At 36.7% G+C, this 15,971-nt stretch overlaps 1 protein-coding gene across 1 annotated transcript in view; it reads left to right on the plus strand.

Annotated features, from left to right (window-relative positions):
- LGR5 (leucine rich repeat containing G protein-coupled receptor 5) overlaps window positions 1-15,971 on the plus strand; it is an 87,959-nt gene that overhangs the window by 34,965 nt on the left and 37,023 nt on the right. Inside the window, exons 2-3 of the mRNA XM_057377782.1 lie at window positions 1,228-1,299; window positions 15,501-15,572. Of these exons, the coding sequence (XP_057233765.1) occupies window positions 1,228-1,299; window positions 15,501-15,572 (144 nt within the window). The remainder of the gene's footprint in view (window positions 1-1,227; window positions 1,300-15,500; window positions 15,573-15,971) is intronic.

Raw genomic sequence — 15,971 nt, forward strand, 5'->3', positions numbered from 1 at the left:
AAGCATATATTCYGTAATGTGAAACAGACTGTGAGTAATAAGAACTAGATGGAGTAGGAATAGGATGCTTACCCACCAAAGTTCAGATAACTTATTTACCTTGTAAGCTCTCCACAGCTGGAAGAAATAAAGTTATCCAAATAGTACTCAAAGTAGCTGGAAACTATAAGCGCTGCTACAAATGCATAGATATGTTTAAATTGTGTGGAGTTTTAAATTGCTGTATAATGTTTGCAAAAAATATGTAAGTTACTCTTAGTTTTATTTTAAGAATCTACAGAAATTTTGACATAGTTGTATGAGCTGTATCTTCCACACAGGATTTTTTTAATGCAATTTGTTTACTGTCTTGGTACTTCATGAAAAGCAATTATAATGATACTGTGGGGCATGGGGGAGACAATGGAAAACAATGAAAATACATTTTAAGAATAAAGGGTGTAACATGAAATTTAGCCTAAAACATAGCTTGAATGAGCTCTGAACAAGCTGATACGGCTGGTAGTTTCTTGTACCAGGAACTACCGTGGAACCCCACCAGGAAGTGTGCTACAGAGCAGGATCACATTACACCCTTGTTTTATGGTTCATTTCACTTATTTAATGCAATTTGAGTACCTGTAACAAAAGAGCACTCAAAAAGAGAATGTTTATTATTTGAAAATACATCATTTCTGTAAGTCAGGTTGGGTTTTGGGGGCACCYGATGTGCATGTGTGAGGCAAGGCAAATCAGCACGACCATACAACAGGCTTTGCAGCAGAACCAAAGGTTTCCATATTCATGAAATTTTGAGGATGATACAGACACTTTGTATCTGTTTGCTTTTGTCTGTCTTCTTTAGTACATCAAGCGTACTACAATGCTACAACAACAAAAATCATAGTAGTTTTCCTTTACTACTGCAAGTAATTTTAATGCAGTACAGTGGTTTATTAAAATTATGTCGACTAAAAGTGTTGTTTAGTGTTCCAGCTGATTTATAGAGCGTGATAAAACATTCCAAAATCTCTGGAAATGAGGAACATGCTACAGCCTGTTTTTGGTTTGACAAAGCTGTGTTCGTACAAAAGAGGAATGCTTAACGTGCTCACTAGATAATGATTCATCACTTCTGGCAGAGGAACTAATTTTTATTAATGCAGTACTTAAAAATGTGTGGAATGAACAGCTGGATGCCACAGTTGTGGCATGCCATATTAAGTCTCTGTCTGTTTTCCCCTACAGTGATCTCAGTATGAACAACATTACTAAGCTGCCCTCAAACCCTGTGCACAATCTCCGCTTCCTGGAAGAGCTGTGAGTATCATTGTATCCTTGATGGGCATGGTCAGCACTGGACACATTCCTGTGTTTGTCTCTCATACTTACTGTGGGAACCAGATAAAAYGGTGCAGGAAATCTGTCAGCCTGACACTTTTGGCACATGCGGAAACACTTAGTTGAAAAAAAAAAAACCCAACAATTGCTTGTGATTCTGGAAATGAACTTATAAAAGAGTTACCATGAGGCTACAACTTCTCTAAGCAGAGACAGAGCCAAACAAATTAAAATTTTTAAACAAGGACTGTTTAAAAGAKCTGGATTGCTTTTTGGAAATAGTTAAGCAGCAGGATATTAAAAGTTTGAATACTGGCTCATGTTTATTAAAAACCCAAGTAAAGCTGTAATCAAAACCAAAACCTGCTGCCTTGTTCTGCCTGTGTCAAGGACAATTGAGTCCACATTTCATAGCATCAAGGCTTCTTGTCCTAATCACTTTTAATTACTGTTTCCCTGCTCTTAAACTTAGCATCCCTGAAGGCTGACTGTAGAATGCAGAATCCTGCAAAAAGCTTAGTTACGCTATCTACTACATTCACCGGGGGGGAAAAGTGCAGTGTGAAAACTAGCTGATCAAGCACAACATCAAAAGAGGAATGCTGGCTTGAAGTGATGGTGACTAACCAAAAGTGAAAAGTATTGTGCATTCATGAGACCTGGATTTGGCAGTGACTCTATAATGGCCCAGGCTTAAAAGAAAATTGAGGTTTCTGAGGAATGGTGGAGACTCTATATGCACCGTAGATCTTGTGGAAAAAAAAAGCTGGCGCTTGTATTTGCATGAGTACCTCTAAATATTGATTTAAAGCATTTTTTGWAATGGGGTTTTTAAATTTTTAGAAATGAAAACCTGGGGTTTTTTTAAATATACTTAGCTGCTAACAAACCATAAAATCCATGTAAGATATGCAAAGTCATGGTGCTACCCTTCTTGCAAATTCATGGTCTGTTTTAAGCTGTGGAATGTGAACAGTCCTCTGCAATTTAGGTGGGTCTTGCACTGACAACTGTTGGTGTCCTTACTAATTTGATTTTTGTCACCCAGTCTTTAAAGCCAGCCCCTATCCAAAAAAAAAAAAAAAAAATTAAATCATGACCATTTTGTGTGCTACCTTTGGACAATACTCTTATTTGCAAGCAGGTTTTCCTTTCCTGTCTTATTTTTTAATGCTCAGCACTTAAAGCTTCATTTCATTTCATCCTTTCTCTTTACTTACTCCTTTTCCGCCTTGCCATTATTTCAACTTTCCAATAATGTAACAGATAGGAACATAACATGGAGAGATGTCACATAGCAKGTATTAACAGTACCAAATGCTTATGAAGTGAACCATGTCACAAAGCCCCTGCTTGTGAAGTTCTTCATCATGTTCATGTTTGCTTGTCCAATCTTCTATCAATTGTAATAACCCTACTAAAACCTTCCAACATAATTGCTCTCCAGCCATTAAAGAGAAGAGCAAAAGTTTGGGCTTTTCCTGGAAGGAAATTCTAATACAGCCAGATTACCTTCACTCTTTATTGTTAGATCACAGAATGACAGAATCAATTGGGTTGGAAAACAGCTTTGAGATAATCAAGTCCAACCTATGACCTAACACCACCTTATCAACTAAACCATGGCACTGAGTGCCACATCCAGTATTTTTTAAACACCTCCAGACTCAGTGACTCCACCACCTCCCTGGGCAGCTAGATGACCCAGACAGTAAGACTCAAGTCACAGCCTGAGACTGTTCTGTGGTCTTTGTCATCTTCCTAAACAAGACCTTTGAAAGCATTCCTATCGTCTCCTTGAGCTGGGCCTACCTTTTTCACTTTTTAAACCTTTATTCTTACAATAAAGTTCCAAATTAAGTAATTCCAGTCTTTCATTGCAGGTAGTACCAGCAAGATTTTTTTTTACCATATTTTGTTCTACATATACATAGTCAATTCTTCTATGTTTCACAAGAGCAAATCACTTCTATTTCTCATTAATTCAACGCTGTTTTGTGAAATCCTTCTAGTTTGCATTTACTTTTAAAATAAGCTTTAAAAATTGAAGCCTTTGAAGATGTGAGGTGATTTCTTGTGCTGGAAGATTGTTTGGCGTTCAGAGGTATGCAATACAATTCAGCCTAGTTTTATATAGAAAAAGGCATAGATATTGGAAAGGGAATTTTGAATTTTATTTGGTTTTGAAGTGAGGGAGAACAGCCATTGTAGTTCCCATGCTCCCCTATATTAATTTTTGAGCAGTGATTATACATATAAAAATTATTTTTCCCATCCAGGCATTGCCATGTGTTGGGTTTTTTTCCTAGCTTACCTGAGAAATTAAGTTTAGTTTATGTGGTGCAGTTAAAAGGTGCTCTTGAAAAATATAACCTAGCCATAATGCAGACATTGTTAAAATAATATTTTATGAGATCTTTACCAAAGCAATGTTTCATAAAATTAAAATCCATGTTAGAATTGTCTAGTACAGCAACAGCAGGAGCTTGAAATGCAGCTTTTAAGGTTTTCTAGTATTTAAAAAAGTGCTACTTAACTCCTTTATTAGAGATCTGGTTCAAACATCTGATAAAGGCTCATGATTGAACCACTGAATTTTAGCTTAGTTGTTACATCCTCAATGCCTGCTTTGGCAATACTATTAAGTGATTATCCCCAAAGAACTGAGGTTTTATTAAAAGTTAAACTAATTGTTTTGACTCCAAASCAGTGATGTATAAGACAGGTCTGTTCAGCCAGCTCTGACCTTCCAGGCTGAATCTGATCCACTAATACAGCCAAGGGTAGACACGTTTACATGCAGCATTCTTGCAAACCTGATGATCATGCCTGGTATTTGTTCTTAACCAAAGACTGTGGTCACTGAAGTAAAAGATACTGAAAGTATTTTTGAGGTGCATGTTCCCCTGGAAATTTTGGGAAATGTTGTAGTACTTGTAACTTTATAACTCTCAAAAAATTTAATTCTGAGGAAAACCTTGTAGTTCTGAAAAAGATGGGCCTTTCAGATTTCATTTTCTCTTAAAGCATATATGACAGAACTCCCACCAAGAAAGAASTATGTTTCAGCTGCTTGATTATCAGCAAGTTGCTCTGTATGAACTTGTACAATGCTATTAAGTCAAATTCTTAATTATAAATTCAAAATAATCGCAGATATTTATCAGTCTGACTGAGTCCAAGACTCAGTCTCATGGGGATTATTTCAAGACAGATGTCATTATATAATGTGTAGAATGCCTCTTCTAATAGAGCAGTGACTTAAATAGTGCATGGGAAAAAAGGGTTTTTTTTTAAATGTAAAGGCTTATGCAGGATGGGACTTTTAAGTGTTTTAGAGGCAACTACATCTGAGTGCAGACCTAACATCTTGTGATTAGTTACACTTCAAAGCAGTGCCTGAAACTATTTTATTTTATAAATTAATGTCTCAATGAAAAGTGAGGAAGAAAGCCAATAATAATTTAAATCTATTTGAATCAGACCTACCTACAAAATCTCTCCAGCTAGATATATATCCACATATATGTACATATGCATAAATATATGCACAGACACCCACGTATGCACACATATAAGGCTTTCATTTTAATTTTAAACATAGGAACATTTCATGGATAAGAAAAGCATCGAATGATTTTTAGGAAATTGCTATTTTTCAGCAACTTAAAATGGGTGTTTTAGTAAAACAGCAACAAAGGACTGTTATATTACAATTACTTTACTATATAGCAGGACAGTCCCAAATAACCTTTTTTCTAAAAAATCAAGCAATGAAGTCACCCTAAATTAATTGCAATCTACATACAAGTGCAAGAATGTTTTCTGACACTGATTATTTTTAAATAATCTTAAAACCAAATATATCTACAAAGTTTTTGAGATTGATTTTGGCATCATTAGAGTAGTCTATCAGACAAAAGTGCCATTAAAAGTACATTTTACTGTAATACAGAAGTGCAGAATTGCAGATACAATACATAAGAGATGTGTTGWGTGAATCTTACGATGATTTGTGTTGAAATCCCTTTACACTGTAGAAGTGGTCAGAAGTCCTAAATTACCATGCACAATCCGTTACCAGATGTTCTTATTTATTYTTTTTCTTTTCACTTCTCTCTCTGTTTGTACTTTCTCCCTGCAAAGAGGTTTTCAGAGTCTTGATGGGAATTAGGTGTTCCTTTTCCCCACCAATTTTGAATCATGGGAYGGAGGTCTGTGGTCTTGTGCATTTTTGAAAACTGAGAGCATTTGCTCTTGGGGTCCAGTACAGTGTTTTTGTGCTGGTGCAGGCACATTGTGACTAGCACTGAAAACAGATTCTGTACTTTTAACTATAATGTAAACTGGCAGAAAACATGAAAATACTGTAGTCATAGCCCAAAACGTTTTTGAGAAAGTGGGGGGAATCTTGGAATGTTATCATTAAATTTGGAAAGGTTAATCTGTACAAATTTAAAAATATCAAAGGCAAAAGAGTAAAAATACCAACAACTGACATGCAGAACTAAAATTAAAATAGAGTATCATCCAGTGGTCTCAAACTGTCCACGCATTCCAATGTCACTTCTATACCAGTTTTACAGTTCTTGCCCAGCTGGGTTTAGTGGAGCTGGTCCTGGTGGAAATTGGTTTGTGTCACCTGCATCAGCTTAARTTTCAAGAAGTGTCACTGCTAAATGACTTGTGAACTGTTGATAATTTCAGAGYAGTGCAAAATCTAATACCTAAGTTGTGAATTCAATTTCTTCATATAAACTGCCGGTTTGGTTTCTTCACTWCACGTGTGCATCCGTGTGGATCAGACTGTGTCACTGTGCTCAGTACATGGTGRTTGTCAGTGACAAGTACCTGTCACCAGCTCAACAAGTGGCCCGTGGCACACTGTAAATTCTGCTGCTGAAAGRCAGACTTTGTTGATTCCTGAGACTGTAGTTTCCCAAGTTTGCTTTGGTACAGGGCTGCATTCAAAATCCTGACAGAGGAAAATGCACCAGTTTCTTTAAATATATTGGTAAAAACAGTAAGAAAATGTTTGCCTAGTTAATCAGTTGGAAACAATGACAACAGTTTTCTCCCCTAGTTTTTGCATGCTCAGTTTAGGTTTACTAGAAAACAACAAACCCAAGCACAGATTCTTACTGTATGAGCTAACAACTTGTAATCTTTACATCCACAAAACAAGGACCCTGGTGTCCTGGAGCTGTTACTGCCTTTGATGCCACCAGAGTAAGTAACAACAAAGARCTTGCCCATGTGAATGTGTCAGCCTGACGGCCTCCAAACTGTCCTTTTTGCCATCTTAACAAGAATAACAAGATGAGGAACAGGGAAAAAAAAAGAGAGAGGAAGAAACAACAGAGCAAATGCCTTGCTAAGTCAAAGCTGTTTGCATTGCTTGCTGAATAGCTTGTGCTGACAGATAATTATTGTGCAAATATGTTAATGCAAATTGCACAGAACAACCTTGACAGTGGAAGTGCTGTACATCTGTGAGGTGAAGGGGAAGAAGGAGACATGATGGGGTAGGGAAAAGATAAAAGAGAAGTGAAAACATTCAGATATACTTGCAAGTAGTAGCAATGAATGTTCTAGGTTGATATCCAAGAWACCTTGTCAGTGCTGTTGCATTACTCTTACTGAGCATCTGTTGAAGTTTGTTTTTGGCTTGTAGCTTATAAATGCTTTCTTTTTGTAATTTATTATCTAGCAGTATTCATTAGGAACTAGTTTAGAACATCAAAAAGAGTCATTGGAAGTGTTTTTTGCGATCAATACAGATAGTGACATTAGACTTAATTAAACTAGGGTGAAGCATGCTGTATATCTGAAGATCTTGAGGCAGGATTTTAATTTAAGCCTTACACATTCTGTGTGTACTGCAGTAGCGAGTGAGCAGAAATAATTTCCTTTTTTTGTCAGTGGAAGTTTAGCCTGTTTGTAGACAGCTTGATTTTAACACAGTGATAACTTTTGGTACCTACCTGGGTAAATTTTTCACTTGATTAGGATTATGGGTGAAGAATTCACACCGCATCACATTTATATCTAATAGGTTCTCAAGCACAGTAGAGCCAACTTCTTCCCTCTCAGTTGTTTTTTTGAATTTCCAAAGAGAAGTAGCTGTAATTCCCCCAACAGTAATTCATTGCTGTTGTCTCATTGTACCATSCAGGAAACAGCACCAACCTCAAAACTTAAATCTACACTATTTGTGTTCTTTGCTTATCACACTGAAATGACTAAACAGCCAATAYATTTTTCATTATTTTCAATTTGATCATAGTGTGTGGAGTTGCAGTACACTTCAGCCAGTTCCTGCTATTATTTATTAATAATTATATTAATATTATATAGATATTAACATTTATGTTGATATTAATATCATGTTAATTTAATATTGATATTTATATTGATATTTATATTGCTGTTGATATTGTTATTAATATTATTGATTCCTACCTTTTCTGATAATACTGGCACTACTGGGATAAAACCAAAACCGGCATCTGAAGTGTAAATGACATTTGGGACACCCAGCCTAGGAAGTATTATGTAAATGATCGACCACTTACTGCACCATCTTGCTGTAACATTTAACTACTGAGAAAGAAATTTTAACAATTCGAAGATTGTGATTTGGTGACAACATTCTCAAAACACAGAAGTAGTGCCTCTTAAGGATTGTATCCATGGAATCTGGTGCTGGGATTTCCTGGCTGATGCTGGCATCCCTCCTGACAGCTGGTCTTGCTGCAGTTGGAAGTCAGGTACTTGGATACCTGTTCAGCAGAAGGAGCCACTTGTTCTCTGGGCTGGCTAGGGACAGCTTCACAAAGGAAGAGATCAGTTGCCTTTACCAGTTATTGGATCACAGCCATGCCAGATGCAGAAAGARTCTGTGCCTTCTATAAGGGGAGAAAGAAGCAGTACGTTTTAGACCATATTCTTAACTGACAAAAATCTGTGATCTGTTTCATCAAAGCCAGTTCAAGATCAAATACACACTGATTTCATTCCAACTGCTTTAGGTCAGTTGGAGTTATTCCAGTTTACACCCTATGAGAATTTGGCACAAGCRTTTTAAAAGGCAATTAGGCCCTAAAGCAAGAGCAGACTGTGTTGTATTTGAATTTCCAACTAAACTGTAAGTAGCAATAAATATAACATACAGCACAATTATGACTTGCCCACTCCCCTTCCCCTTATTTAATGAGAGTATCTTTATGCTTTCTTCTTTGATCTCTCTAAGCATCAGATATTTAATAGATCATTTGATTCACAATTATTTTTATATTACTGTAATTTTATMGTTTTAATCAACATGACAGATTGAAATATCAAAAGATAATTAAAATGCAGAGTAGCATTTAAATTTGTAGGCCAACAAAATAATTCTTAAAAAAACATTTTGAAATATGTGTTGAAATCATCCATGAATTATTAACACTGTAAATAATCACTCATTAATTCATACATTTCTATTGCATTGRTCTGAGAATAATCATTAATAAATACAAAATTAAACTCTTATCTCAAAATTTTAGTTGGCTTTGGTTAGTGCTGTATGAGTATCAACATTGTTAAAGCTTTTTTGATGTAAGAAGCAGGAAGATTTCATATTACCTATTCACTGATGTATATGTAACCTGAAGAAAATTAGAAATAAAAATATATAAATTATATATTGACTATATATTTATACAAGTGGAGTAAATATATATGTAGCTGTGTGCTTGTGTACCTTTAACAAAGTTTCACAGAAAACCAAACTGAAGCAAGATTCAAGATTGGCAGTTCTTCCTTGTACAAGGCAATTTTTTATACCACAACAAGTTGTTTTAGAAAAATATATGTAAATTTATGCTTTCTTGTTTTACTTCCATGTTGCTCCTCCCCGCATAGTAATTTCCTCCATTAGAAATTGGGGTAGTAGGTTTAGGATTGGCAGGAATGTTATTGGTGCAGCTCCTCAGAGAAAAGTAAATTAGTGGCAAATCTGATGCTGTGGTAGGATGCAAATGAGAGCCCGAATTCTACTTGTGTCAGCACAAATTTTTCCCCAGACTTCAATGAGACTGATATTTCRCCATGGATCTTTATCAGGTATTCAGAACAATTAAGGCAGTTGGAGGAGGCGGCTCAGGCTTTTAAGGAAGAAGTTTCAAATTACAAAAGAGAGTTTCTTATCTGTGCACAAGGTATAAAAGACACAGTCCATGATTACATGAATTTTAATGGCATTTTCTGCATTGCATACTATTGGTTTAGCACCAAATTCAGAAAGGTAACACACACAGCAAAAGAGTCCCATCTGTTGGAGTTTTTCACTGTCTCAAACCTTTTGAACTTTGAATTTCTATTCACAAAACCAAAGATTTTTTTTTCTGCAGACTTTAGATTCTTCCAATGATTTCAATTTTCTGTCTGAAGAGTTTGTTAGCTGTATAATATAGTGTAGCAAATGATAAATAGAACATCTGAAAATAGACAAATACGAAACTAGCTGGACTGTGACTCTCTTGATATTAACCTACTCATATATATAAATACATATATAGATATATAGATATAAATATATCCATGATAACATTGTCTTAGCATGTGCAGTCTTTGCTCTCATTCCTTAAATAAAATCAATAAACCAGTTAKTGAACAGAAGTCAAAGAGACATAAAGAAGATACTGGTTCACAGAATTATTCTTGTAGAAATCCCTCTGTATCTTTGCACAGCAGAAGAATGATTTCAGATTGCACTGACAATCRCATTCTGTATACAATATTACACTACATGGGATCTGATTAAATATAATGCAACACAAGTGATGCAATGGTATATAACCCAATCTGTATTAAAGGGCATACACTGGCATTAGTGTAGAAATATTGAGTAAGTCAGTCTGGTATTCATACCATAGTTTAGTGGCATAATAATCAGAGCCCGATATATTTATCAGAAAGTTGAGTCTAGTGTATCTGTTCTAAAATAGAATTACCACAGTTTCACTGCATTTTCACTTAATAGTAGTGGAGCTGGACTCCTTTCCCATAGTTTATTCCCATTATATGTTGAGCCGCACCAAGATCCAGAGTGTTTTCTATTCTACATTTCAGCACCTTGCAAGATTTGTAAGTTACCTGTTCTAGAAAATTCCATCGTGCTAATCCTCTTACAGCAGGCATGGATATTGGTCAATGTAAACATGTGCTTTTTCCCAAGGAGACAACTACCTCCCTTCCATGTCCTTCCTTTAGGTTTCATACYACTAGGTTTGGAAGTACACTTCACAGATACTTGGTCAGCATTTGCTGGACTACATCTTCCTCAAGCAGAGAAGRAAAGCAGCCACTACCCATATTGTACTGTCACCGTCTGCTGCAGACTGAGAAGTAGCTGAGTTAGATTTTCCACGGGTTCTTTCTACCTAGTTAGTGGAAATGTGTTTTCTTTTTCTGGTTTTTATCTGTAGAGAGAAGACTTTCTAGTGTTTCAAGTTCACYTTCCACCCCAGCAGGTATAGAGTAGGTGCTTGGCCTCAGGTAAGCTTTGTCCTGATGCAGAAAACATCCACACGAAAAGCCATTTTGAGCYGGCAAAGAAAAATTATTTTACTGGAAAGGTAAAGGAAACAGTTGACTGTTCTCAGTCACAACTCATTTATTTATTTGCATCTTTCTCAGGAAAGAAGTTTTCCTTTTCAGACAATCAAAGGAAAACAGGAAAAAAGTTTCTGATAATTTTTGGAGCTTTAATTCACTTGTATGGGAGTGTTCTTTTTGACTGGGTGACCATCATTTTCTCCTAACTATGGCACTGCATAGAGGTCAGAATATGTCAAAGGGGTCAAGAGGTGGGGAGCACTTAAAGGAGAACCCAGACACACCTTTTCTTAGATCTGACCATAGCCATAAACCTGACCTGCAGCACTACAACATTCCAACAGTGAGCAGTGATTGCCGGTGGGGTTTAATATAATTGAAAGATATTTTATAAATTGCTGTCATTTAAAAGTAAGGAGGTCATTTGCTTTCCTGTCAGCTCATTTATTCTACATCTTTCAGAAGGAAATCTCCAGTGGTATAAATATGCCAAAGCCAAAAGTATCCTGACACCAAGCATAGCAAGTAACAAGTGCTCAAGGAGATGTGTGGAGGCACTTCTCTGTAAACTTTTTCAGCCTCCATCAATTTGCAAGATTATTCAAAGTAGTGTAAGTAAAATCTAAATCTAAAGTAATATAGTGCAAAAATATGATCTTTATAATTACTTTTTCATTAGAGATATGTGATGCATATAACGAGATATTGCAAATATGAGAGATTTTTAAAATAATGTCAGAAATGCTTAAAATAAAAGAACTTTTTAAAACAGAAATTCAAGATTGTTCGAACAATCTATGGTCAGATCTTGTAAAAGTGAACCATTATGTAAGTGCTATAAACGAGTTATTTCATTCCTGCTCTCAGAAATCATTAACTAAATACTCAGCTATAGAGACAGGTATTGTGTCCATTATTCACTCAGACTAAAATTACTATCCAAAGTACATCAAAATTCAGTAAAATACTGGGCAGCTTCCCTCAAATAATTTAGGGTAATGGAAAGCAAAATCCATGAGTGGGAAGAGTGAACCCTGGTAGATACTTGATACATACTGTAGTGTCAACAACRGGATTAATTTTCCCCTATACTGAGGCTGAGCACAGAAACACAGTAATAGCAAGAAAACACTGCAGTGAAGACATTAAAAATTATTGGGAATAAGTAACCTGAATTTCATGATCTTTGCAGCATGCTTTAAGGAACTAACGTGCTTACTTTTATCCAAGAATTTTAAAATAATCAGACAACGATCCAAATGAATAATTTTTGCTATTTTTACCAAATACTGCAGTGCCAGGGAATTCTAGTGGGCTGGGAAGATGCTACTGTTGTGCCATAAGTGGTTTCATAGAGCATCTTGGGAATAGGTAGATGCTTTTCCAGAGCTTGTTCCACAGAAAATGGTAAAAAGTGCACATTGAGAAAGAATTTAGAATGGTAAAGAAGGTCAGGCAACATCATTACATCAAAAATAATTGTTGCCAGACGTCTGACTTTTCTGACGCTGTCAATTTGCTCGGTGAGAGAACCACAAGGACATACATGTGTATTGGCATTTGAATTGTATAGAGTATAATGCATATAGAGGTAGCCCTTTGCTGAAATATGTAGGACTGTACACAAAGAGTATGATCTGCTGCTCCATCAGCAGAGGAATATCATAGAAGATAGTTCTAAGCACTGTCTGTGAAATCATTGAGAGCTCTTTCCAAATTGAAAAATAGTCAAAGCAGAACTTCAAGAATGACCCAAGGTTGAAAAAAAAAACTTRTGAGTAAATACAGAAGTTTTTCCCACCAAAAAGTTTAACATGTTGTTTCTGCATCTATCGAAAGTGTTGATACAAGACATTTTTAATAATCACGAAGTTGTGATCCAAAAGGAAAATAAGCAAAAATGTTTTTAAAGTGTTGAAATCTGAAAAAAAAAACCCTAAGAATTAAAAACTACATTTTTTTTTTAACAGTTTAGGTAGCTACCATTCAGAACAGCTCAGGAACATGGCTGTACATTTTCAAAAAATTCCAAACAATAAGAGAGCCAAAATTATCTGCAGCCGAGTGGTGCATGCTTTGTAATTGCCACAGCCCTTCACCCCCCTGGAGCTCTTAAATAGGTCTGATTGTCTCAGCTAGCCCACTTCATGAAGAGTGTTGCAGTTCAAAAAGGGGCTATTAACATGTATGTTCGGCAGGTTGCGTTGCCCCAATAATGGATGAAGAAGGGATGGCAGCCCGAAGGAGCACGYGCTTGAGTCTTCAGGCATGTGGGTTTAAGTCTCTGCTCTTTATCAAGTTTTCTATATGGCACTCACAGCAGTAACAGAAGTGAAAATCTCAATACCTGCACCTCTTTTTTTCCCAGTAAGGTTTTGCAAACTCATCACTTTCTGGTTCATGCCAAGCTCACATCCAGAATTGTCTCCAACCATGTGTCATTAAAATGGCAGAGCAAAAGGGTGCTGTGGGGGTGAAGCAGTCTTTAGGTTTTCTTTAAAAWAATTATATCATGAAAACTGAAATCAGAATTAGATAGGTCCTCAGTCTCTCCTGGTTACTGACCCACAAAAGACATTTACTTTCAGGAATACAATCTATTGCACCTAATCTAGCACACACCTGCTTGATCCAGTAACAACCCAGAAGTCCTTGCCCTTTATGTTCAGAATGAAAGCTGAAGCTCACAGAAGGCCCTCACATCTGAAAAAAGGCCCTCACATTGAGCCTGGGAGTGCCTCGTCCTGGATCAAGAGTGAACCAGGTTTGGTTTGCTCATCTCCCTGCAGGAATTCAGCTGCACATGCCCTATTCTCAGATGTCTGGAGATCAGACTCCAGAAGGCTCCAAAGTGAGACACAAACCCAGCAGCTCTGTCTGGAGCTGAATGTCATTGCAGAGCACAATTTCATTCATGTAGCAGAGAGACGTGGCTCAGCATTACAGGTTATGTAGCTCAGCAGGGATGTCTACACAGGAAAGAATCTTTTGTTCTAACTGAAAAGTCCTGAAAAGTCTTTGGAACTAGGATCTAGAGTCACGTTTCCTTTTTCTGTTCTTTTTTTTTTTTTTTTTTTTTTTTTTTTTTTTTTTTTTTTTTTTTTTAATTTACAGCCTTCTTTTTTCTGTATGACAGCGATGACTACAAACAAGGTGTGTGCAGGACCCTGTAGTTAGCTCAGGGAAAGCTCAGTCCCAGAAGAAGACGACACTTAAGGGCGAGTCAGTGCTGTATCTTTAGGACTCCAGTCAAAAGTACTGGGTCTTTTCCATGAACAGAATTGGCAAATCTGGTGCCTATTTCTATCCTGTATGTTCCTCTCTGACAGCTTGGTACCTAAGGAATCTCGTGGAGCTAATCCTGTGTTCTTTCCTAAGGGGCCAGAGGCCAAATCAAATGTCAGCTCTGTGATCAGATCAGCTGGGCTGTGGGCTCTGCAGCTCTGGAGTGCAGTATCTTGGCTGATGGGGACGAGCAATTCCACTTGCCTTAACTTGGTCTGCAAAGGGGGTTACATCAGAGTAGTTGGTGGGTTTTTGACTGCTAGGAGCAGACACTGGCCCTACTGACTCAATGTAACTTGACTGGGAAGCTGTCCCTTACCAACCAGTGTTCCATGTATCACAGCAAATTCAGGCTGGATTGTGATGTCAATGGATAAATGCAAAATCATAGAATGGATGGGTTGGAAGGGACTTTAAAGACCATCTAATTCCAATCCTCTGCCATGGGCAGGGACAACTTCCACTATATCAGGTTGCTCAAAGCCCCATCCAACCTGGCCTTGAGCATTTCCAGGTTCCTCTGGAGCTACAGTGATGGGGAATATGGAAATGCCATTATTTCGTATCAAATAGATCTTCTGTCCTAGACAGATGCACAGATAGAGATACCTTACAGAATGATGCAGTTATCTTTTTTTGGTCAGAATAACATGCATTACGGAGATATTTGGTGTACTTTCCTAGGTCTGTAAAATACCTCAGACAATCTGAGAGCAAGATGCAAGAGAAGGGGAAAAAGCCTTACAAATTTTAACTAATTCATTTTTTGCCAGCCTGTTACACATCTGCTCACAGGGAAAACTGTTATTGCACCAGTGCTGCAGTTTTACGTGCAGTTACTTCAAAATGAAGTGTAATCATTACAATGTGGATATATTTTTTATATTAGTGCAAATAAGTTAAATGTTCACAGACATCATAGGTGGACAATTCCAAAAGTGCATGCCTGTAAGTGCAATGATACTAATGGTTATCCGTATTTCTGTAGTTTAGTTGCCGGGATTGTTCTAATCCCTAAAAACAATATGAAGAATTCAATGTACCTTCTAAATAAGCCAAATTTGCAATAAAATTGATTTTTTTTCTCTACAGTCCAGCTGTCAGTGGATCAACTGTACTGTTACAGGCTTCTTTTTTTTTGCGTTTAAACATGTATTAATGACAAAACTAGGCTCTTAAACTGCTGCCTCTGGCATCAGTTGTTCAAACATAGCTGTGTTGCACTTTTTAGCAACCAAATTAATTCCACATGAAGAGAAAAAGTATTCACTCTTTTCCTTTTTCAAACTTTGCAGACGTCTTGCAGGAAATGGCTTGACATACATTCCTAAGGGAGCATTTGCTGGCCTTTTCAGTCTTAAAGTGCTGTAAGTAAACTGTGTGTTGTTTGATACATTTCTGATTTCCTAAATGCTCTAGGGAACTAATTAACCACTGAAGTTTTGATCAAGTAAATTACATATTTTGATCAGCTCATTTTGAACAATTCAATTGAAGATACATATGAACATCATTAAATCTTTGGTTTTTCACATAGAAAATATCCTAAACAAAAGTTGGAAAACATTTATGGCATTCTAAAAACAACTTGCTCATCAAGTAGATGTCTCTGTACAATATCAAAGGTAAAAACTGGTTCCATTAATAGCTTCTTTAATTATCTGAAAAGTTCTGATTTCAGTGGAACTTTTCATGATCACACAAAGCTGGGGGTAAATTGGCTTTTCCTTTTCATGAGAGACATGGAAGAAAAAGCATTATTGCAC

This window comes from Malurus melanocephalus, unplaced genomic scaffold (assembly GCF_030028575.1).
Source record: "Malurus melanocephalus ecotype Western Australia unplaced genomic scaffold, MMel_1.1 scaffold_10, whole genome shotgun sequence".
NCBI lineage: Eukaryota > Metazoa > Chordata > Aves > Passeriformes > Maluridae > Malurus > Malurus melanocephalus.